The sequence below is a fragment of the Rana temporaria genome, chromosome 1 (genome assembly GCF_905171775.1).
Source record: "Rana temporaria chromosome 1, aRanTem1.1, whole genome shotgun sequence".
Classification (NCBI taxonomy): Eukaryota; Metazoa; Chordata; class Amphibia; order Anura; family Ranidae; genus Rana; species Rana temporaria.
Window position 1 is genome coordinate 472,345,686 of NC_053489.1, and position 26,198 is coordinate 472,371,883.

Consider the following 26,198-nt stretch of genomic DNA (forward strand, 5'->3'; position numbering starts at 1 on the left):
TGAATCTATGATTTATAAAATAAAGTCTACAATAGATGAGCTTGGAGTGGTAACATTTTAACAATGCACTGCAGTGAGAATGGCTGTACACTAAACTATACAAATTATTTCATTAGAAAGTTGCTGCAGACTGAAGCACTTTATATATTAAACTAAAGAATATGTACACCCTATCAATGAACTTTTGTTAACATAGGCCTCGTTCACACGACCGAGGAACTCGTCGGAAAAGACACATCGTTTTCCACGACGAGTTCCTTGTTAGGCTTGTCGAGAAACTCGACAAGCTTTCTTTGCGTACACACGGTCGAAACCAAATCTTCTCGTTCTCAAACGCGGTGATGTACAACACATACGACGGCAGGGGAAGTTCGATTCCACTGGCACAACCCTTGGGGCTGCTTTTGCTAATCTCATGTTACTGCGTGTTAAGTAAAAGTTTGGTAAGAGACGATTTGCACTTTTCAGAGTGTTACAGCGTGACAAATGTGCTATCTCTGTTACAAACGCTACTTTTACCGAAGGTGCGCTCCCGTCTCATACTTTATTCTGAGCATGCGCAGGTTTCTTAGCATACACACGATCGTGTTTCTCGTTGAAAACCAGCCCGACAAGGAACATGACGAGGAAATTGAGACTCCCGTTGAGGAAAAAGAGAACTTGTTCTCTTTTTTTCTCATCGAGTTCCTCGACAGTTTCCTTGATGAAAAACATACACACAACCGTTTTCCTCGGGAAAAAAGCTCTCCCACCAAGTTTCTTGATGGATTCTGTTGCGGAAAACGGTCGTGTGTACGAGGCCTTACTCCCTTTGGTTTGGCAAGTTTGCTATTCAAAATCCCCCACCACCTCACCCATCTTATGAAGAGGGTGGTTATTTTATATTCCTTATGTATTTCCTATGCTAGGGAGATGATGATGCTCATCCATAGATACAGAAAAGGTAGTGAGCATTTTTCATTTCAACCGCTTCAGCCCCAGAAGATTTGGCTGCCCAATGACCGGGCCATTTTTTGCGATATGGCACTGCGTGCGTGCGATGTTGTACCCAAACAAAATTGACATCCTTTTTTTCCCACAAATAGAGTTTTCTTTTGGTGGTATTTGATCACCTCTACGGTTTTTATTTTTTGCGCTATAAACAAAAATAGAGCGACAATTTTGAAAAAAACACAATGGGGGTTATTTACAAAAGGCAAATCCACTTTGCACGTCAGGTGCACTGCAACTGCACTTGTAAGTGCACTATAAGTGCACTTGAAAGTGCAGTCGCTGTAGAACTGAGGGGAAGATCTGAAAAAAGGGGAATGCTGATTTTATCATCCAATCATGTTCAAGCTAAAATTATGTTTTTTATTTTCCTTGCACGTCCCCCCTCAGATTTACAGCAACTGCAATTCCAATTGCACTTTCAGTACACTTTCAAATGCACTTGCAGTGCAATTGTAGTGCAAAGTGGATTTGCCTTTCATAAATAACCCCCCATATCTTTTTCTTTTTGCTATAGTAACAATTAAAAAAAAAATCCTCAGTTTAGGCCAATATGTATTCCTCTACATATTTTTGGTTAAAAAAAATCGTATATAAGTGTAATATTGATTGGTTTGCGCAAACGTTATAGCATCTACAAACTATAGGAAAGATTTATGGCATTTTTATTTTATTACATTGTTTTACTAGTAATGGAGGTGAGCTTCAATTTTTTTTTTTTTAGAGCGGCTCTAGATTTTGCTCTGTCTAGTTTTATTAAACCAAACCCAAAGTGTGTTACTAGCAAGATAAACAGATAAAAAGCCTGAAAAATAAACCCAATATAGTCACCAGATCCAAAAACGAACAAGATGCAATTTATTATTTTTCTTGGTTTTAGAATTTTAAGCATGTCTTTTAAGTAAAGTTCAATCTACATTATTCCAAAGGAACTAGAATTCACATATTTCTGATCTCCTAAACTATGATCTCAGTGGTAACTACAGCTTAATGCGTTTTCTACAAATTATTAATCCAAAGATACATTTAACCTTTAAGAACAAATGTAATAAGGGTAACAAAATATGTAAATTCCAAATATTCCCTGAGGACTTGCACATTAAAATGAGCTCTTCACTTTTTGATGTGACAGGTTGGTTGCAAGGTGCGAAAAATGAAGAATATGTTAAATTTAAATACAACATAAATTATAGTTCTTTTTGTACTATTTCAGTTACAGGTGGAATATCCCAGTGACATTTTATTCAACCTCCAATAAAGATGAGAAGAATATTTCAATGTACAATATAGCAGGTAAATCTTTGGAAGAGGTGTTATTTTCAGCTTAGAATGTGATTTTTATTACATAGCTGTGGTTACTAATCAAGTGTAACTACAAGCAAACCATCAAGGAACCAACGAACTGCTAATATATTGAGAAATTGTTTTATTGATGTCTGAAATTTTATCTAATTAACAAAATTGCATGTAATGTGATACAGCTAGATTGCAGGGAGCTGCATTGTTAACCACGTCGTCAAAAATGGGCAATTTTACCCCCTTTCTGCCCAGGCCAATTTTCAGCTTTCAGCGCTGTAGCACTTTGAATGGCAATTGCACAATCATGTATTGTACCCAAAAAAAAAAATTATCATTTTTTTCACACAACTAGAGATTTCTTTTGGCGGTATTTAACCACTTAAGGACCAAGCCTCTTTTTCAGATGTGTTATTTACAAGTTAAAAACTGTTTTTTTTTTGCTCGAAAATTACTTAGAACCCCCAAACATTATACATTTTTTCTAACACCCTAGAGAATAAAATGGCAGTCATTGCAATACTTTTTGTCACACCGTATTTGCGCAGCGGTCTTACAAGCGCACTTTTTTTGGAAAAATACACTTTTTTGAATTAAAAAATAAGACAACAGTAAAGTTAGCCCACTTTTTTTTATATATTGTGAAAGATAAGGTTATGCTGAGTAAATTGATACCCAACATGTCACTCACTCTTGAAAATTGCTCCTGCTCGTGGAATGGCGACAAACTTTTACCCTTAAAAATCTCCATAGGCAAGGTTTAAAAAATTCTACAGGTTGCATGTTTTGAGTTACAGAGGAGGTCTAGGGCTAGAATTGGGATACACATGTGTGATTTGAATACTGTTTTCACATGCGGGCGCTGCTCATATCTTATTTTCTTTTTCTTATTTATTTTACTTTATTTTTATATTGTTTTAAAAATATATATATTTTGGGTCACTTTTATTCCTATTACAAGGAATGTAAACATCCCTTGTAATAGAAAAAAAGCATGAAGGGTCCTCTTAAATATGAGATCTGGGGTCAAAAATATCTCAGATCTTATATTTACACTGAAATGCAATAAAAAAAGAAAAAAAAATGTAATTTGAAAAAATTACAAAAAAAATGGCCCCTGAAGAGCTATGGGCGGAAGTGACGTTTTGACATCACTTCCACCCTGCTATGGTATGGAGACGGGTGGAGGCCATCTTCCTCTCACTCGTCTCCATACCCAGGAAGGAGAAGGACCCGATCACCTCCGCCACTACCAACGGCTTCGGAAAGCAGCGGAGGGTGCGGGAGAGCGGCGGGCCCTCTCCCACCACCGATAATCCGCCGCAGAGACCACAATTATCGTAAATCAGACCGCCACCTGAAGACGAGAATATCTGGGTTATGACAGCTAGCTGGTGCCATAACAGAGATATCCCAACAGTTACTGAAATGCAGGAAGAGTCAATGAACTACAAGGGTGCTCAACAGCATTCTTGCAATTCATTGAGAATTAAAAGCCATCTGCTATGGAGGAAGATGGGATGTGTAGTTAATTCATTCACAGATCTGTGTGAATGAATTGTACAGCTGTGTGGGCGAAGTCCTGTACAGCCACACCATCTTTAAATTGAAGCAGCGGATCCCCCACCCACTGTCACCGTGGGAAATCAAGGGGGTGCTCCCGAAGACTCTATGCACACTAGCTTTTTTTAAACTCATAACAGTGTCTAATGCCGCGTACACACGATCATTTTTCGGCATGAAAAAAAACGACGTTTTTAAAAACGTCATTTAAAATGATCGTGTGTGGGCTTCACATTGTTTTTCGGCTTCTGAAAAACCAGGGCTGTGGAGTCGGTAGATAAATGTTCCGACTCCGACTCCTCAGTTTTATGTACTTCCGACTCCGACTCCGACTCCTCTGTATTAATATCCAGGAAGGGGCATTTATTCTAAAACATGATTTTCCTAGGAGAATCCCATAGTCATGTTTAAGCTAACAATCGGAGTTTACAAGTTTTTATAGCCTTAGCTAAATGACAGCAGTTTTTCCAATGGTTTACAGCTTCAGTCTTGAACTATTGGCCCTCCATTCCCTTCACTTATACAAGTGTCTCACTCTCTAGTCCTGCAAAAAACATATTTATTTAATCCCTTATCAGTGAGAGGCTAGGTTACACATGGACGCTGCGTTCCCTGTAAAAACAGAACACAACACTATGGAAAGTATAAGTATTGCAGCTCCTAATTGTGCGTTGCGTGCCATATAGTGAAGCACATGAAAAGCGCGCTTCTTCACGGTCACTTAACGTGTTCGTTTTGCGGTTTCGTGAGGCACTGCATGCATTGGTCTTTATTCTTACAGTAGAGAAGTCATTATAACTTTTTGTGAATTGGGACATTTAAACTTGCTTTTTTTTTTTTTTTATTCCAATCTAAATTTAGTAGGAGTCGGAGTCGGAGTCGGTGCATTGTTTGCCGACTCCGACTCCAGGTACCCAAAATTTCCCCCGACTCCGACTCCTCGACTCCGACTCCGACTCCACAGCCCTGTGAAAAACGACACATTTTTTTTTAACATGCTGAATTTTTTAACATCGTTTTAATTTAGTTTTTCGGGTTGTAAAAAATGATCGTGTGTGGGCTAAAATGACGTTTTAAACCCGCGCATGCTCAGAAGCAAGTTATGAGACGGGAGCGCTCATTTAGGTAAAACTACCGTTCATAATGGAGTAAGCACATTCATCACGCTGTAACAGACAGAAAAGCGCGAATCGTCTTTTACTAGCACGGAATCAGCTAAAGCAGCCCAAAGGCCAATAGAACTTCCCCTTTAGAGTGTCGTCGTACGCGTTGTACGTCACCGTGCTTTTTTCATCATTTTTTAAAAACAATGGTGTGTGGGCAACGTTGTTTTAAATGATGAAGTTGGAAAAACGTCATTTTTTGGACATGCTGAAAAACGACTTTTTTTTTCATGCCGAAAAATGATCGTGTGTTCACGGCATCAGAGTAGAAAAAAAAGAGTAGAGTTTCTTGGAGCGTTTTTCAGAAAAAATCACTACTAATAGTGGTTTCTAGGCTTTTTTTTTTTCTTGTACCGCAAAAACACTAATGAAACACTAACGCTCCTAAATGCTCCTAAACGCTACTAAAATGCTGCAGTATTTTTTCCAGTGTTTTTTTGCTTAAAAAAAATGCTAGTGTGCATGGAGCCTATGGGTGTAACATGTGAGGCCCCGTACACACGACCAGTTTCCTCGGCAGAATTCAGCTTCCGACCGAGTTTCTGGCTGAATTCTGCCGAGGAAACTGGTCGTGTGTACACTTTCGGCCGAGGAAGCCGACGAGGACCTCGGCGAGGAAATAGAGAACATGTTCTCTATTTCCTCGTTGTTCTATGGGAGCTCTCGGCCCGCCGAGGTCCTCGGCGGCTTCAGGGCTGAACTGGCCGAGGAACTCGACGTGTTTGGCACGTCGAGTTCCTCGGCCGTGTGTACGAGGCCTGAGAGATCGTGAACTTATCCTTTAATAAGGATACCATACAGGTCATACACTGAAATTCAACAAATCCAGCAGGTAACAGCTGAATTTTGATCAGTATATTTTAACAGCAGAGTGTGCCTCTGTCAAAATACAATGTCCCAATAGTGGATATTCCCCCATCCTGCACAAATAAAAACTAGCAGTGTATGGCCAGCTTAAAAAAGAGTTGCAAAGCCAGAAGTTTTTTTATACTAATGCATTCTATGCAATAAGATAAAAAGCCTTTGGTGTGCAGCAGCCGCCCTTCGGCCCCCCTAATACTTATCGGATCCCCATCTCTGTCCAGCGATGTCCACAAGTGTCTCGGCTATCCGGGATTCTCACTGCTGATTGGCTGACACACAGCAGTGGTACCATTAGCTTCCACTGCTGTCCATCAGTTAGCCAATCAGGAGAGAGAGTGGGTGAGGCCAAACCGCAGCTCTGTGTCTAAATTGACACATGGAGCTGCAGTTCAGCTTGTGTGCCCCCATAGTAAGCTGCTTGCTGTGGGGGCACTCAACAGAAGGGAGGGGCCAGGAGCAGCGAAGATGGACCTGAGAAGAGGAGGAACAATGCTGCTTTGTGTAAAACCACTACACAGAGCAGGCAGGTATAACATGTTTGTTATTTTTATAGGAAAAACAAGACTTTACAATCACTTTAAGTAAATAAAATCTTCCTCTACAGGGTGATTTTGCTTTGGTTTCTTTTAGTGGCAACAGGGTCTCTTCAAAGAGAATGTGTAAGAATGGGGGAAATACTGCTCTAAACCTAACAAACAGTGAAAAGGAAGCTGCTTACACTCAAACAAACAAAGTCAATGGCAATATACGAACATTAGTGTAGCGCTAGATAGTGAAAACAAATGCATGGGAACATATGTGCATAGGGGAAGAACACAATAGTGAAAGGAGAGTAATATTAAAATCACTCTCTGGCCCCTTTCACACTTTTTAGTGGCGCTTTACTGTCAATTTCGCCCTGCTAGCATCTGAAAAAGGGTTAAAAACCACCGCATATCGCCTCTGCAGAGGAGCTTTGCCGGCGGTATTGCAGCGGTGTCCCATTGCTTTCAATGGGCAGGAGGGGTGAAGGAGCGGTATACACACTGCTCCAAAGCAGGACTTTTTTCTCCGTCCTGCCAGCGCACCACTCCAGTGTGAAAGGCCTCGGGCCTTCACACTGGAGAAACAGCAGCCGCTGTTTCAGGTTGGTTTGCAGGCGCAATTTTTAGCACAATAGCGCCTGCATACCGCCCCAGTGTGACAGGGGTCTTAGTGATGATAAATGAAGATACAGTGAGTAAAAAACTACTGTACTACAAACATGTGAAATGTGAAAGAAAGAAATGAATTAAAAAAAATAGAAAGCAAAATGAAATAAAGGCACGGTGTGCTTTCACAAACAATAAGACACTAAAGTCCAAAATAAAATCAGTTTCCAGATGTAATATTGACATGCAATCAAAAATTGTCTGCAGTAACTTCGAGGAATTCTCAGATGGAAAAAGTTGGATACTCTTACCAGATAATATGGACACACATACTATACAGCAGTTTGTCAAACAGACTCAGGGCCTGCATCTTTTTGCCTCCCACATTGCTTTTACATACAGGGTATTTATCATTTTTGTGATCACTTTTTTATATATCTTATACTGTGATGTATGATATTCAACCTAAATAAATTATATATTTGGTTGACCTGCACCATATGGAGACATATTTTCTATACCATTTTTCATTGGGGCCGATGTGAATATCCTTTTCACACCGCCATTTCCTGGATTGACCCATTTGCCTGTTGTACATTGTGATCCTGTCGTATGGTTTGGAATTTAGAGATCCATCCTCCATCGTATGTGGCATTCCTACAGCGCTGATGCACCAGGAACCAAGGATTTAGAGTCTTTTTGACCCACTGCCGTATGGTATGTGTGTCCATCTTATCTGGTAAGAGTACCCCACTTTTTCCATCTGAGAATTCCTCGAAGTTACAGCAGACAATTGATTGTCCCTCTTTTGATTGCATGTCAATATTACATCTGGAAACTGATTTTATTTTGGACTTTGGTGTCTTTTTGTTTGTGAATCCATACCGTGCCTTTATTTCATTTTGTTTTCTATTTGTTTTGTATTTTTTTCACATTTCACATGTGTGTTTTAGTAGGTTTTTACTGACTGTATCTTCATTTATTATCACTGAGAGTGATTTTAATATTACTCTCCTTTCACTATTGTGTTCTTCTTCTATGCACAGATGTTCCCATGCATTTGTTTTCACCATCTAGCGCTACACTCATTTTTGTATATCTCTTCAAAGAGAACCAACCATTATACATTTTTATACCAGCTATCCAATGTTGTAAGCTTTCTGTAACTGGACAAAAAAAAACCACTGTCATATACTGAGGGTTTTGAAAATGGTATTATTTACTGTAAGTAGTAAAGTAGCACAAAGAAAGCATGCATGGTACCAAATCAGATTGCACATTTTTATCACCTGACTGCAGTAATATGAAATCTAATTGGTTGCTAGGAACTATCCTTCACATATACTTCTACTACTTCTACTAAGATACTATTGTGGCTTGTCATTATATATATCCAATCATGACTCAATGTTCTTCTTTTAAGAATGTAAAACAATCTCTGCAAAGCCCATAGCTGTTCAACACAACACTCAGGAGGGGTGGTTTATGTAGACAGATTGGAGGTTATGGGAAAAAATAATGGCCTGTATGTCACATGTACATAGATATGTGGCCTTTACAAGTGAGATTAATGTGGTTTATTTACTTATTCTAGCTGATTTGATTTGCAGAGATACTGTATCATAGCTGTAATCAGTGCCGATCCTGTTCTCCCTGGGGCCCTAAGCAAAATGACATGTCACATTAAAGTTGAGAAGCGGGGGGGGGGGGGCGCTGCCGACAGTGATATGTCACATTAAAGATTAAAGTTGAGAAGCGGGGGGAGGGTGTGTTCTGCTGTCGGAAATGACATCTTACATTAAAGTGAGACGCGGGGAGTTCTTGCCTCTTCTCCCATCTCCCATGCAGCCAGCGAGTTTAGAAGCGGGGTAAGGGGCCGAAAATGTCTTCTCACCAGGTGGGGCCCTCCGCAGCTTTGCGGGGCCCTAAGTGGGTTGCATAGTCAGCCTACAGGGCGGATCGGCCCTGGCTGTAATTGGATAATCTTGTTTGGTTAACACTGTTGGATTTTTTTTTTTACCATGAATGTGGATAAGGATTGATTATAATAAAGATTGATTATTGTATATACTATTTGTCCCCTATTAAGCTTGATTCACACATATGCATTTTTTGTGCTATTTGCATTTTGCTGATTTGCTCTACAAAATGTATTCCATAGGAAACCATGTTAAATGGGCTGTAGTACAAATCTGCAAAAAGCACTAATAATTGGTGTGAATCAAGCCTTATAGTAGTCTAGTATATTATCATAAATACCATACTGACATCCATCTTTGTATTTTAGATGCGTCCATAACTTTAAACCCATATAACAGCAGTGGTGCACAGTTCTTCAAAATCAACGATAAACACTTTGGATTTTTTCGAGTAAATTATGAAACTCAAACTTGGCAGGATTTAGCTGCACTGTTAGTGAGAAACCATTTGGTATGTTACATGATCTAGGGTTGAATTTTAACAATGTATTATGATTGCTTATTTGCTATGCATATTGACATTTATATTGTGGAAGGATATTCTCAAATTTTGTTTAATTATTTCTATGCCTCTTAAAAATGCAGTAATTATGCAGAGCAAGCATGCCAAAGCTAAGCCTTTTTGAGCTACTTGTGGCTTCCTCACTCCATTGTCTTTACATCTCAAACCAATAAATTGAAGAGTTAAACTGTTCTACAGTTGATAAGGGCTACACTTCCTTACATAATTTAGAAACACAGGCCTGGTTCACACTTGTGCTGGTTCTGCTCTGGCAGATGCCCCGTACACATGTGCAGGATTTCCGACGAGAAAAGTTCCCGTCGGAAATCCCGAGGGGAAAGCCGAGAACCTGCTCGGGCAGTCTTTTCCCCTACACACGGCCGGTTTTCCCGACAGGTAAACTGCGATGAAGCTTTGGTCGGGAATGCCGGCCGTGTTTGCTCCATCGCAGTTTTTCCCATAGGAAAAAAAACTGCCCGGCGGCAAAAAAGAGAGCTTGTTCTCTTTTTTTGTCCGGCGGTTTTTGGGCAGTTTTCCCATCAGAAAAACTGCAAGGAGCATACACACGGCCGGGATTCCCGGCCAAAAGCTCTCCTTGCAGTTTTCTCGTCGGGAAAACCAGTCGTGTGTACAAGGCTAAAGTGTTGTAAAAGGTAGATACTACAGCGCTACTAATAAATAATTCAAGAAAAAATATTACAATAAATAAATAAATAATATAGCTGCAAAACACATAAGGGTGTACGAAACCAAAAAATAAATGTGAAAAATGGGTGCTGCGCTGATATTAACTTATAATAATATACAATAGTGCATAAGAGATCCCCTAATATTAGGCATCAAAGTGCAAATAAGTGCAAATAAACATATGACATGCAATTAAGCAGAATTAATGAATATAAGTGCCAAGTATTATAACAGTCCCGTGAAGGATCAGCATAACAACAACTCCCTTGGAAGAAAGACACACTGCACAGTCACTGTGATAAGGGAGAAAACAAATCGAATCCTGTGATGAGGGATCCTATAGCAGACAATACAAACAAACTTCACCTCTTCAATTTCCTTTTCCTTCAGCGAAACCGCTCATAAAAGGAGAGAAAGAAAACCACATGGTGCAAATAACGTTTAAGGAGATAAATAATACAGGCAATACGGCGATTGCACTCACGATACACTTGTTAGTCAAAAAGCTCAGCTGTAGAGTCAAACGCCACTCAGTGCTTGCGATCTCCTCACTGGGACGATTCTCCCATCAATCGCGTCACTTAGGCTCCTCCCCATGACGCGATTGATGGGAGAATCGTCCCAGTGAGGAGATCGCAAGCACTGAGCGGCGTTTGACTCTACAGCTGAGCTTTTTGACTAACAAGTGTATCGTGAGTGCAATCGCTGTATTGCCTGTATTATTTATCTCCTTAAACGTTATTTGCACCATGTGGTTTTCTTTCTCTCCTTTTATGAGCGGTTTCGCTGAAGGAAAAGGAAATTGAAGAGGTGAAGTTTGTTTGTATTGTCTGCTATAGGATCCCTCATCACAGGATTCGATTTGTTTTCTCCCTTATCACAGTGACTGTGCAGTGTGTCTTTCTTCCAAGGGAGTTGTTGTTATGCTGATCCTTCACGGGACTGTTATAATACTTGGCACTTATATTCATTAATTCTGCTTAATTGCATGTCATATGTTTATTTGCACTTATTTGCACTTTGATGCCTAATATTAGGGGATCTCTTATGCACTATTGTATATTATTATAAGTTAATATCAGCGCAGCACCCATTTTTCACATTACGAGGCTAAAGGGTTGCCACCTGATCCCTTTAAACCTGACCACATATGAATTGCACAGGTTCTGTGGCTGATTAAGGTGGTAATTAAACTCACTTGGTGCCTTATCTGCAAAAAATTATCCTTTAGAACCTGTTTACTTCATACGTGTTTGGGTTTAAAGGGATGAGGTGGCAACCCTATTCCTGCAGCCGCAACCACCTGCACAGAAAAATGCAGGAGATACAAGCAGGTGCTGTTAATCCTAATGGCACTCACAGCAGCTGTTTCCCACACTTGCAGTTTCCGTGCGGGCTGCGATTAAAAAAATGGAGCAGGGACCTTTTCCCTGCATTTTCAAATGAATGGGCTGCTGAGCCCATGCTAAACATCATCTGTTCTTCAGTTGTTAAAGGCTACACTTCCTTACATAATTTTGCTGCTGAATACTCTACCAAAAGTTGTTGCGGCAGCCGCAACCACCCGCACAGAGAAACGCAGGAGATGCATGCACTGAAAGTTGCGGCAGCTGCTTCCCACACTGGTGACAACACTGCACTTGCAGTTTACATGCTGGCTGTGATTTAAAAATGAAATGTTGATCATTTTTTCCCCACAAATAGAGCTTTCTTTTGGTGGTATTTGATCACCTCTGCGGTTTTTATTTTTTTGCGCTATAAACAAAAAAAGCCTGACAATTTTGAAAAAAACACAATATTTTTTACTTTTTGCTATAATAAATATCCAATTTTTATTTTTTCCTAAGCTTAGGCCGATATGTATTCTTCTACATATTTTTGGTAAAAAAAAAAAAAAAATAACAATAAGCATTGTCATTAGCAGGGAAGGGGTTAACACTGGGGCGATCAAGGAGTGAAATGTGTTACCTAGGGATAGATTCTAACTGTGGGGGGAGGGACTGACTTAGGGAGGTGACCAATAGGTGTCCCTATGTACAAGGAAGATACCATCGGTCTCCTCTCCCCTGACAGGACGTGGCTCTGTAACCGGAAATCGCGGGTGCCTGGCTGACATAGCAGCCACCAGGCACGCGCATTGGCTCCCAAGTGACGCGGTGGTGCGTGCCCCCTAGTGGCCGGGAAGCCAAAGATGTCTGGGCGGCCGTCATTTGACTATATGCGGGATGGGGAGAGGTTAAATGAATGAACCAGGCTTTAGGGAAGTGATGGCGAACCTTGGCACCCCAGATGTTTTGGAACTATGTTTCCCATGATGCTCAGCTACACTGCAGAGTGCATAAGCATCATGGGAAATGTAGTTCCAAAACATCTGGGGTGCCAAGGTTCACCATCACTGCGGGCATTTTTCTCTGGGGTGATTTAACCAGTATGCTTTATTCTTGGTCTGGAGTTAAAGCCCAATTGAAATCATGGAAATAAATATGCAGTCACAACCCCCATTTTCATCAAACTTACTTCACTCTCCTGTTACAGCAGTTGTGCAGAAATTCTCAATAATCAATCCGTCAAAAAGGTACTGGAGTTAGCTCTAATGCTTTCAGTGAAATTGCGACCGTGTGTAGGTCCCATCTGACTTTTTCTGTCGGAATTTCCGACAGCAAAAATTTGAGAGCTGGTTCTCAAATTTTCCAAAGGGAAAAGTTCTTGTCAGAAATCCCAATCTTCTGTATGCAATTCTGACGCACAAAAAAACATGCATGCTCGAAATCAAGTCGACGCATGCTCGAAATCATTGAACTTCATTTTTCTCGGCTCGTCGTAGTGTTGTATGTCACTGCATTCTTGATGGTCAGAATTTTGTGTGACCGTGTGTATGCAATACAAGTTTGAGCCAAAATTCCATCAGAAAAAAATCCACGGTTTTCTTGTCGGAATTTCCGATCCTGTGTACGCGGCATAAGGCTTCAATTGGCCTTCCTGTAGGTGTGGTTCTCAGTAGACCCAATGTAGCTCACTGAAGGTTGGTTGAACTTATCTTGGCCCACAATTTTATTTACATATGACATGCCTGATCCCTGCGTCACCAATAAAGAGTGTGTTTTTGCTATCAACCTTTGCCTTTTTATTTTCTAAATGATTATTTTTGTTTTAGGAATTAAGTGCTGGAGACCGAGCTGGATTAATTGATGATGTCTTTGCATTAGCAAGGTGATTTTACAGCTGACCTTTATTCCTCCCGTTTTGTTTTTCCTTAGCATGCAAAAGCATTAAACATTAGACTTCATCTGTCATTGATTCTCCAATCAAATATAACACATCACTGAAATAAATCTCTTGTCAAATGTGTAGCCTGCTGATTTAGGCATTGAACTTACCTATCTATCCATGCAGCTCCAAAACTAACCATAGATAACACATATACACTCGGTTATGATATTATTTTCGCATGCACTATTCATCACAAGAAAGCTATTACTTGAAACCTCAGTCACTACACTGGTTGATGCAAACTCATTTTTAAACTGGCAAAGTCAATGTTTAGATAAAAGCCCCAGAGAGTCACAGTGACAGATTAGTTTCACAATTGCATGTCAGAAGTTACAAAGTACAGATTCCACCGCAGTCCTGGAATTTCTTTTCAGAATTTTGATAATTATTCACATAAATGGGATACCAGTCTGCTTGTCAAAGTCCATTGTATAGGGTTATCATTAAAATGATAACTGTTTGACAGTCAGAGAGACCAGCAAAGTAGCTGCCAAAATAACCACACCAGTGACCTTTTTTTACTAGTAGAATTCAATAGTGAGGCAACTGTTTTGGTTGACTACTTAAACCAGTATTAACCCCTTCCATACAGGGCATTTTCACCCCCTTCCTGCCCAGACCAATTTTTAGTTTTCAGCGCTGTTGCACTTTGAATGACAATTGCGTGGTCATGCAACACTGTACCCAAACTAAATCTTTGTTTTTTTCCCCCCCACAAATAGAGCTTTCGTTTGGTGGTATTTGATCATCTCTGCGGTTTTTATTTTTTGCGCTATAAGCAAAAGAAGAGCGACTTTTTTTAAAAAAAAACACAATTTTTTACTTTTTTATTTAATAAATATCACAATTTATTTAAAAAAAAAAAAAAAATTTTCCTCAGTTTAGGCCGATACATATTCTTCTACATTATTTTGGTAAAAAAAATTTGCAATAATCGTATATTGATTGGTTTGCGCAAAAGTTATAGCGTCTACAAAATAGGTGATAGATTTATGGCATTTTTATTTTATAATTTTTTTTACTAGTAATGGCGGCGATCTGCGATTTTTTCATTGTGACCGTGACATTGCGGCGAACACATCGGACACTTTTGACACGTTTTTGGGACCATTCACATTTATACAGTGATTAGTGCTATAAATATGCACTGATTACTGTGTAAATGTGACTGGCAGGCAAGGGGTTAACCACTAGGGGGCACTGAAGGGGTTAAAATGTTCCCTATAGTGTGTTCTAACTGTGGGGGGGGGGGGAACTCACAAGGGGAGGAGACCGATGTGTGTTCCTCTGTACTGGGAACACAGCATTGGTCTCCTCACCTCTGACAGGAGGTGGATCTGTGTGTTTACACACACAGATCCACACTCCTGCCGTGATCACCGGCAATCGCGGCCGCCGGGCACGCGCGCCGGGTCACAAGCGTTGCCGCGGGTGCGCGCCCTAGAACGCCGGGAATACAGGACGTCATATGACGTCCACCCGGATCGAGGGAGGGTTCCTGCCGACGTCATTTGACAATGCGTCGGTAGGGAAGTGGTTAAAGGGGTTGTAAAGGTCCATTTTTTATTTTCTAAATAGTTTCCTTTAAAGTGGTTGTAAACCCACTGTTAAAACTTGCACCTACAGGTAAGCCTAGATTAAGGTTTATCTGTAGGTGCAAGAAATATCTCCTTAACCTACACGGTTAAGGAGATATTTTCACAAAAACGGGCTCCACTGTCTATGGCGCATGCGCGCCAAAGACAACAGCGCAGGTGCACTGATCGGTGCTGTTTTTGTGAATGGCTTTAGCGAAGTTAATGCTGTGTTTTCGCGCATACGCGGGAGTGACGTCATCGCCCCTCCGGCCAATCACAGCGCCGGAGTGGTGATAACAGGAAATAGCGACGAGGGGACATGGCGGTGGTTGGGACCGAGGAGGACTTTGGGGGCTTCAATCGCAGGTAAGTGACACATAATGAGCTAGTATGCTGTGCATACTAGCTCATTATGCCTTTCTCTTGCAGGATTTAAAAAAAAAACGGTAAAGGTTTACTTCATCTTTAAGCTAGTGCATTGTTGGTTTACTAACCTTTTCCTTCGATTTCCCTTCTAAATGTTTATTTTCTTTGTCTGAATTTCTCACTTCCTGTTCTTCCTCAGTAAGCTGTTCTGGCTGACTAACCCCCAGCCAGAACGGCTCAGATGATGGGGGCAAGCTTACTCAGGAGAAACAGGAAGTGAGAAATTCAGACAAAGAAAAAAAGCATTTAGAAGGGAAATCGAAAGAAAAGGTAAGTGAACCAACAATGCGCTAGCTTAAAGGAACCTATTTAGAAAATAAAAAACAAACCTTTACAACCCTTTTAAACAGTATCTACCAGTAGATCGTGGACAGATGGCTGGTAGATTTCGGTCTGGGTTTGCCGACCCACCATTCCAGAGCATCAAATAGAGTGCAATGCAGCAATGGCGGACTAAGCATGGGGCGGTGGGGGCAGGCCGCACCGGGTGCCACACACTTGGGGGGTGTCAGGCCGACGAATCCCCCCCCCCTCCGCGACTGAGGCATGGCGCGGTGACAGCATGATTGACGGACGGCAGACTAGGTAACCGGGAGGGGGGGGGGGCAAAATGCCCGGCGCTAGAGCACGCAATTTAAATGATCCCGTAGGGGGCGGGAATCATTTAAACTAGGCGCGTTCCCGCGCCGATCGTAGCGTGCATGCTCCGTCAGGAAACTTTCCCGACGTGCATTGCGGCAAATGACGTCGCAAGGACGTCATTTGCTTCAAAGTGAACGTGAATGGCGTCCAGCGCCATTCACGATTCACTTACACAAAGTATGTAAAATTCGAATTTTGCGACGCGGGAACGACGGGTATACGTAACATGGGCTGCCCCTGCTAATAGGGGCAGCCTTGCGCGAAAACCGTCGTACGTAAACGACGTAAATTGCATACGCAGGGCTCGCGCAACGTTGTGAATCGGTGCTAGTATGCAATTTGCATACTATACACTGAGCACAACGTGAACGCCACCTAGCGTCCACCGCAAGAATGCAGCGTAAGATATGCGGGCATAAGAGCCGTATGCCGCGCAGATCTTAGGCTGCAGTCGGCGTAACGAGGTTCCTGAATCAGGAGCACTCATTACGCCGGGGCAAGTAAGCAATTGCGCTGTGTAACCTATGGTTACACAGGCGCAATTGCTTCTTGAATCCGGCCCAGTGATTCTAACCTGCTCACATTCTGTTCAAAATTATATAGAAATGGCTTAGGATACACTTTAAAATTACTCAGTTCATCAGAGGATTCTCTCGGAGATAATAACCAGTTTGGCTCTGCTGCTGAAAAAACACGTCAATTTGTGCCCCAGAATGAGCATTGGTTAATAAAGAACAAATGGCACATTTTACAGTATAATATAATTCCATTTTGTATTTATGTTTACACAGTTCTGAAAGGCTAGACTATAACATCTCACTCTACTTGACCAAATATCTTCAGCAAGAAGAAGATTATCTGCCTTGGCAAAGAATGAATTCTGCCCTTTCCTACCTAAATGACATGCTGGAAAATGACGCTACCATCTACCCAAAATTTCAGGTACATATTTAACTATGCGTTCATGTATAAATATATTACTATACAGAATTCTACTAGAACTTGAGCGTGATACTTGAGTTCAATGTAGTCATTATACCTAATAGAGGCTTAACCACTTCAATACCGGTCAATAGGCATATGACGTCCACAGATGGGATCTCCCATCCTGGGTGGACGTCTTATGACATCCTGGGCTTTGCCGGGGGATATCTGAATGATGCCTGCACTCCTGCAGCTAGAGGCATCATTCAGATATACATGTCTTCAGCCGGCGATCCTACGCACCATAAGAACGATCATAGCGGTGGTTCTGCCGCTTGATAGTTCTTATAGGCGGCGGGAGGGGACATCCCCCCTCCCACCGCCATCCGGTACTTCCCTGGGCTCTCCCGTGCCATCGGGGGCAAGGAGAAGGAATCGTCTGGCGCAGGCAGGAAGCATAGAGATGACTGGTGACCAGATGGTCACCAGTCATCTCTATGACCGTCGGAGGACCCAGGCGCGATGTGATGACGTCTTGCCCGGGTACCCGTAAGTAAACTCGCGCTCATAAGCGAACGCACACATAAGTCCCGCCCACGTATGTAAACGTCGTTCAAACCACATATGTGAGGCATCGCCACGTGCGTTAGAGCGTGTGCAACAATTCTAGCACTAGACCTCCTCTGTAACTCTAAACTGGTAACCTGTCAATTTTTTCAAAGCGTCACCTATGGAGATTTTTAAGTACCGAAGTTTGGCGCCATTCCATGAGTGTGCACAATTTTAAAGTGTGACATGTTAGGTATCTATTTACTCGGTGTAACATAATCTTTCATATTTTACAAAAAAATTGGACTTTAACTCTACTGTTTTGTTATTTTTTTAATTCATGAAACAATTTGTTTCCAAAAAAAAGGCATTTGAAAAATTATTGCGCAAATACCGTGCAAGATAAAACGTTGGAATGACCGTCGTTTTATTCCCTAGAGGATTCAAAACAAAGATACGACACAGGAATTTTGAAATTACGCCGGCGTATCAATAGATACGCCGGTGTAATTTCTTTGTTGATCTGCCCCTCGAACTTTTGCACAAACCAATCAATATACGCTTATTGGGAGTTTTTTATTTTACTATAAATGTGTAGGTGAATACATATTGGTCTAAATTGACGAAGACATTTTTTTTTCTACTTTTTTTTTGGGGGGGGGGGGGGTATGTATTATAGCAGAAAGTACAAATATTTTTTTTTTTTTTTCAAATTGTTAATCTTTTTTGTTTATAACACAAAAAATTAAAACCGCCAAGGTTATCAAATACCACCAAAAGAAAGCTCTATTTGTGGGGAGAAAAATTACATCAATTTTATTTGGGTACAGTGTCGCACGCCCGCGGAATTGTCAGTTCAACTAGCACAGTGCCGTATCGCAAAAAAATGCCCCGATCATCAAGGGGGTAAATCCTTCCAGGGCTGAAGTGGTTAAACACACTGCTCCATTACTTCTGCCTTACTTCCTGGACAGACTTTAGGTAATGACACAGGAAGGAGTTGACCAGCTCATCTCATTAGCACACACCCTGCATCATCTATCCTCAGCTGGTCAACTACTTCCTGTGTCATGACCTAAAGTCTGTCCAGGAAGTAAGGCAGAAGTAATGGAGCCGTGTGTTTAAACAGCTACAAAGAGAGTAAGGTAACCCAGTGTAGAATTAATAGAAAGCTGTTTTATATTTGCAAAATAAGTACATTAATGCTATACTGGTACATAGGGGAGCTGGAATTTAGAAAAAAAAGTGAACTTAGCCAGAGGAGTTGAGAAATTGTGCTATTTGTGCCACACTGGGAAGGCTGTAGGCCACTTGACGCTGAAAACCTGCATATAAGGTGTGTTTAATGTGTGTACAGGGGGTTTTGGGAAGCCACATATAAAGTTTCTTTATAGTTACAATTCTTCTTTAACAGCAAGGGATTAAGGCCCTCAAGTGGCAATAACATTTTGTTTAACAAACGAATATTTGCATTTGCAATCTTCCTATAATAATAAAAATCCTAAACAAAGTATTTTTTTTTTCATGGATTAAGATTGTGAATTACAGCCTAAAACAATTGTACCATGTATGTTTTCTTTTAGGATTATTGGCGCAAACAAGTAAAACCAATCACAGACAGACTTGGTTGGAATGATACTGGCACTGATATAGACAAGTAAGTATGAAATATTATGGTACTGACACTGGTAAAGCTGTAGAGCCTTACTTCCTTAAATAATCCTAACTATTTAGCAGCATAAAATTAACCATTTTTTTATCTAATTTGCAACACATTCAAATCAAGGTGTTGCAAATACTGTATAATGACAGGAAGTTCATCTCATGCACTAAGCAAATAAAAATCACTTGTGTAGCTGAGCCCTATATCTGCATGACATGTGATTTTAATCTGGTCTGACTACTTTTCAGGCTCCTTCGACCTCTAGTTCTGGCACTTGCATGCAAGATGGAAGATCCTGATGCGCTGAACAGTGCATCCCTACATTTTAATGATTGGAAAAGGGGAGAAAGGTAATGGAGATTTTTTTTCTAAGCTTTTTAGACCAAGTTCATGAAACCCGCACTAAGTTTTACATGGGGATTGACAATCATATCCTTATTTGAGGCTTCTAAAAACACAGGCAGAAATCAGAAAGCACCATACACACGGTAGGACTTTTTGACAACAAACTTCAAAATCAGCAGGTTTTCCAAAAAATCCTACCGTGTGTATGCTTCATCGGACAAACTTTTTTCAGTTTTCATCGGACAAAAGTTCACTCTGCAAACGGGCAAACGTTTCAGCAACAAAAGTCCTATTGTGTACAGAAATGCATCGGACTGTAGTCCAAAGTAGAAACACGCATGCCCAGAACCAATGTTAAAATCAACCAACAATATCAGAAGTTGACCAAAGGGTGGCGGTAAAGAGCAGAAAAATCATGTGATTTTGGGAAAGTTTGCAAAAAAAGTCCTGTCATGTGTATGCTATGGGTGTTCCCGGCCAACGCCCTTCAAACAAAAATCCACAGAAAAGTTTTTTGAAGTCCTACCGTGTGTATGAGGCTTTTGGCAGCAAAGCGTAAGATTCAACAGCAAGTAGGAGCTCACCCATTTTTTTAAATGGATCTAGAGTAATTTTTTTACCTTAATTCTCTGCATTATGGTAAAAAATAAACCAACTTCCTATCCTACCCTCCATCTCTAAACACTTACCCGACTCCTCCCACTGTTGCAGTACTGTTTCTCTCACTTCATGGTCTCACAGGAGACACCCAGTGCATCGTGAGCCATAGGCTCCAGCTGCTGTCAGTTAAACTTGTGTGAGGAGATAGGAGGGGTGTGGCTTGCCATGCTGTGTGTGTCTATGGATGCACACAGCCTGGCTTTGGAACACATCTTCTAATTGGGGCATTAGTTCTGGTGACCTGGGGGTCCCCAAGGAATTCTCTTAATTTGCAGGGATTTCTTTTCACTTCCAGTTTGGCTATGCGACAGGAAGTGAAGGGAAATCACTGCGATTGTACACAGATGGTAAGAAAAAATCTGACAGAGTTTTGCCTTGTTCTATTCAAAATTAAAAAAAAAAAAAGTCTTTCCTATATGTAGCAAACCCCCAAGGGAGCTGCTTTTGTTTTTTCAGTATGTTGCTCTGCCTTTCAACCCCAATGAACTGTCCTAGCCCCTCTGACACACCTAGCAATGTGATTAATGGAATAACTCAGCAGGAATACACAGCACAGTTCTTCTTGTAGTTTACTTGAAGAAAAGTAAAATTCAGGGTACCATTAGTCAGTCAGGACCTGTGTAAGTACCCAGGACTTGGTTGAAACAGTTTAAAGAAACAATCAGGAACACTATGCAACCAATGAAAGCAATAAGTAACAATATGCACAGGTTAAAAGACTCCAACAACTTGTGGTGTGTGTGGGATGCTGTGGCTAAAGGGGAACCCCAGGCCGGCCTACGATACCTCTTGTGCACACCCAGTGAAATAATCTCAATACCCGTGGTGTGTCCCCTTTAAGAGCAACCGCGGCAATGTCCTCGAAGCAAAGCTTTGCATTTAATTATCTTCACCGTCAATGTAGGAGCTCTGTGGACAATATTTGGATGTGGTATTCTATGAAAAGCATTAAAGGTTCCTGGGCAAAGCCCCCTCACCAAATCCTGTACACAGTCAGCGGTCCTCCCCTAAAAGATTGATCGATCTTAGATGCAGGTGTGTCACAGTGGCATTCAGTCCTTGAGCTGTTGCAGGGTGTCCTTCTTTAGCATGGACAGTCTGTTCCTCTGGGCTGGAGCTGCATGAACAATCTGTTCCTCTGGGCTGGAGTTGCAGGCTGTGTGCCCCTTGGTAGGCTGCAATTCCACACACATATAGAGTACAGGATGCTCTTCTGATGGGGTGCAGGCAAAACAAGGCTCTGGCCTAGTTCCTCTGGCTTTTTATCTCATCTCCCACAGTCCTTTGCTGCTGCCTGATGATTAGCTCAGGTTGTTCCAATAGGGAGTTTACAAACAAGCAGATCTGAGTGTCTGTGTGAAGGGTGAAAAAGCCCACGCTGCTGCAGCAGACAGCTGTCCCCAAATAGATTAGATCAGTCTGGAGAAGTACCTGCTACATATAGTTCCACTTTAACTATGTTTTGTATCACTAATTTCACAATGATCCTAACAATATACTGTGTTCTACAACTTTATGTAATGTGTGGCCTTTCAACTGGTATCAGCCTCTTACATGTTGGGGTACAAACGTTATGCTGCCTTTAGTCCTCTGTTTATAGAGATGACATTCAATAACTGCTTTATGAATAGACTACAATAGCATAATATAGTACAACACCAGATCATCGGACAGAAGTGTAAAATTGTGTTATTAGCATTTTTCTTTTTCTTTTTTGTGGAACATAACATTAAAGAGTTTAATATTGTTAGTACATAGCAGTCATTTAAAATAAAAACAATAGATAAAATAAATAATATTATGCCGATTATAAATTATAATTGTATAGTTATATATACTTGCATTATATAAACATTCTGCATATAGATATATCTGTGTATTTATCTCACAAAACAAACACATTTGAGTTAAATAATATTCTAGGACATTTTATACCTTCATATCTGACTTTTACAGTAAATTGAAATGTCTTGTAGGCTCTCCAGGATATCTAGGTACTTTTTGATTGATTATTGTCCCTCAAAGAACATTATTATGTGCCTGATTTACAATGTTGTACTAATAGAAGAAGATTCTCTTGAAGTTTCCAACCATTTGAAAAGCAAATCCATATTCATTTATCTCATCTGTACTTGAATGAAAGTGAACATAGGTACAATTTATTGAGTAAAGATTCTCAGCTACAGTAAAAAGAAATGAACCCCAATGTGTATCTTTAAAATATAATAAATGTAATTCTTACTTTTTATGTAAAAATAACATTCATATTTTAATAAAAAGTGAATTTAGGTTGATTACATTGCTATACATTCTTTTTTTTGCAGCATTGCAGTAAATCTCAGGCAGTTGGTATACCGCTATGGGATGAAGCAGGCTAATGATGAAAAGTCCTGGGATTTCATGTTTCAGAAATACCTTGAAACGCCATTGGCTCAAGAAAAGGAAAAGCTGCTTCAAGGACTAGCAGCAGCAAACAGCATTCCAATTCTGGATAAGTTAGTCTTGAATATTTACACTTTTTTATTTCCTAAATGAGATCTGTTTTCACGTACTTTATTAATGTAATATGTGGTAGAATAGAAAAAAAATATTTTTACATTTTTAACCACTTGCCGCCCGCCAATGACAGATTGACGTCGGCAAAGTGGTTGTAAAATCCTAAGTGGACGTATGACGTCCTCAGGATATTAAGCCACTGCGCGCCCCTGGGGACACGCATCGTGGTGATCGTTGTTGCAGGGTGTCAGTTTGACACCCCGCAACACCGATCTAGGTAAAGAGTCTCTCACTGAGACTCTTTACCACGTAATCAGCCATGTTCAATCACGGCTAATCACTGTGTAAACAGGAAAAGCCGGTAATCGGCTTTTCCTCACTCGTGTCTGTCAGACGCGAGTAGAGGAGAGCCGATCGGCTACTCCGCTGACAGGGGGGGTTTGTGCTGATCGATTATCAGCACAGCTCCCCCGAGGATGCCCACTGGACCACCAGGGATGCCCACTGGACCACTAGGGATGTAAAACAAAGGTATGCCACCCTAGACCACCAGGGATGACACAAATAATGGATGTCAATCAGTGCCCGCAATGGATGCCAATCAGTGCCCACAATGGGCATCACTGATTGGCAGGCATTGTTTGGCACTGATTGGCATCCATTAGTACAACACATACATGCCGCCCATCAGTGCCCATCTATGCCCATCCGTGCCACCTATCAGTGCCCATCCATGCCGCCTATCCGTGCCGCCTATCCGTGCCCATCTGTGCCGCCTATCCGCGCCCATCTGTGCTGCCTATCCGTGCCACCTATCCGTGCCCATCTGTGCCGCCTATCCGTGCCCATATGTGCCACCTATCTGTGCCCATCTGTGCCGCCTATCCATTCTCATCTGTGCCACCTATCCGTGCCCATCTGTGCCGCCTATCAGTGCCCATCTGTGCCACCCATCAGTGCCGCATATTAGTGCCCATCATCAGTGCCCATCAATGCCACCACATCAGTGCCACCTCATCGGTGCCCATCAATGCCGCCTTATCAGTGCCCGTCAGTGCAGTACCATCAGTGCCCATCAGTGAAGGAGAAAACTTACTTATTTACAATGAGTTTTTTTTCTAAATTTTGGTTCATTTTTTTATTTTTTTTGCAGAAAATAATATTCCCAGAGGTGATCAAATACAAAAAGAAAGCTCTATTTGTGGGTACACAATGATACAAATTTAGTTTGGGTACAGTGTAGCATGACCGCACAATTGTCATTCAAAGTGCAACAGCGCTGAAAGCTGAAAATAGGTCTGGGCGGGAAGGTGTATAAGTGCCTGGAATGGAAGTGGTTAAGTCAACTGAAAATATGAACTATGCCAATTGCATATTTTATGGTTGTCATGTTCAGCCAGCCGGCACAGCCATAGCATCTGCTCATTGCAGAAACTGGGCATACTTTGATCCACTGCTGTTCCTCTCTGATAAAAATACGCAGCTGACACCCCTCTAGTTCATAGGGTTCTGTATGAAGCCCTGATGAGAAAGAGAGAGCCTAGAGAGTAACCACTGCTACTGCTGAGGTGTCCTATCAGTAAACCCAGATACTCTGCAAATACAGTGTCATCGAAGCGCCCTGTATTCATTTTTTTATTTCCAAATTAGAATAATACATGTAAAGAAAAGGTGACTTAAAAGATTAAATTAAAACGTTTTCCCATTAAAGGGTAGGTGTACCCTAAATTGTTTTTTTTAAATGAGGGTAGACACAGATGAGTTTAATCACCTACTGTAAAAGTTCAGATTAAACAAATTAAGTTATTAACATATAGTGTTGGGACTGCACTTCAGAAATTTTAACTTTAAGCCCAGCTATTTCCCTTTTAGTCCAGCTAGCCCAGTTACTACTGTAATGTAAAAGGAAAGCGATACCCTCTGTGTATAAAAAAACGCTGCACACTCTTGATAGAACTTGAAAAAAGAAAAGGTACCCCTGGGGGCTTTGAGTTGCAGCAATGAGTAAAGATAATACAGATGATGAAAATTTGTATACAAGTACCGTATGAAGTTTATTACAATTCAAATGGTATTGAGTGTAAAAATATGCGTCCATAGTAATTATCTTTAATGATGTACTGACTGTTACCGGCCGTTTTTCATGTGTATTAGCCTTTGTTTATATGTCCTTTTCGGAGCTCATGTCCTGATTCCTATCAGATAATTTTTTACACTCGATACCATTCGAATCGTAATAAACGTTATACTTTTATACAAATTTTCATTATCTGTATTATCTTACTCATTGCTGCAACTCAAAGCCCCTAGGGGTACCTTTTCTTTTTTCAAGTTACTACTGTAATGAGCTGTGTTGAAGATATAAAAAAATCTCTGCAGAATATTTAATATTAACACGTCAGGGTTTACTTGCAAATATCTGCTAGCTGTGAATTGGCCTGATCCAGCCAGGTATCCATGCATGTTGACACACTAAAAAATATATATATAAACTTTGCAATGATGATGATGGTAATTTATGTTTGATAATTAATTTGTATTCTAGTCTATTCTATGTAGAGACACATGTTTATGGTACTCATGTATAAGGTTTACATATGAGGCACTTTATATTTATGGTACTCATTGATGGCACTTTATGTTTCACACCGCACCAACTTGGGACATGTTGATACACTTGCCTCCCCCACTTTGGATAACTAGTGATCCCAACTTTAGAGGAAGATCCAGACAGCTGCACATCCTGAGAGTCAGCTTTATTCCTAAATATGGTAAAACAGCAATACGGACATCAAGCAGAGGGAGCTGGGCAAGGATCTAACATGTTTCATAATTTACCCTTTAAGAGTGGGCTCTTTGATTCATCTGAATGAATCTGTTACAGACAGTGTGGGGTTTATCAAGCTTCTATTTTGCAAACTTGAGAGACTGATGGTCAAAGAGATTAAGGGCCAAATCCTCAGCCAGGCGGCGTAACTTAACTTTTTCCATTTAAGTTACACCGCCGCAAATTTCCCAAGTTAGTGCCCGATCCACAAAGCACTTACCTGGGAATTTGCAGCGGTGTAACTTAAATTCCGCCGGCGCAAGGCGTTCCTCTTCTCCAGGGGGCGATTACCATTTAAATGAGGCGCGCTCACGCGCCGGCCGTACTGCGCATGCTCGTGACGTCATTTTCCCGACGTGCATAGCGTGAAATTACGTTACGTCGGGCTTTGTGGATTGCGACGGGACAAAAAAGTTGCGTCGGGTAAAAAAAAAGATACGGAGCCAAAAAAATAATTTGAAATTTAAAAAAAATTGCGTCGCGAGCAAGAAAGGTCTGTTTTTACAAGGTGTAAACAGTTTACACCTTGTAAAAGCAGCCCTAATTTTGCGTTTGCAAAATATAACTTACGGAGAAAAAACGAAGCTGAAAAGCTTCGCGGATCTCCGTAAGTCCTAATTTACATACCCGAGGCGGCATTTTGAC

At 41.0% G+C, this 26,198-nt stretch overlaps 1 protein-coding gene across 1 annotated transcript in view; it reads left to right on the forward strand.

Annotated features, from left to right (window-relative positions):
* LOC120917761 (glutamyl aminopeptidase) overlaps positions 1–26,198 on the forward strand; it is a 97,424-nt gene that overhangs the window by 51,279 nt on the left and 19,947 nt on the right. The window contains exons 11-17 of the mRNA XM_040329274.1: positions 2,204–2,283; positions 9,294–9,436; positions 13,329–13,384; positions 16,881–17,031; positions 19,146–19,219; positions 19,474–19,575; positions 22,555–22,725. Of these exons, the coding sequence (XP_040185208.1) occupies positions 2,204–2,283; positions 9,294–9,436; positions 13,329–13,384; positions 16,881–17,031; positions 19,146–19,219; positions 19,474–19,575; positions 22,555–22,725 (777 nt within the window). The remainder of the gene's footprint in view (positions 1–2,203; positions 2,284–9,293; positions 9,437–13,328; positions 13,385–16,880; positions 17,032–19,145; positions 19,220–19,473; positions 19,576–22,554; positions 22,726–26,198) is intronic.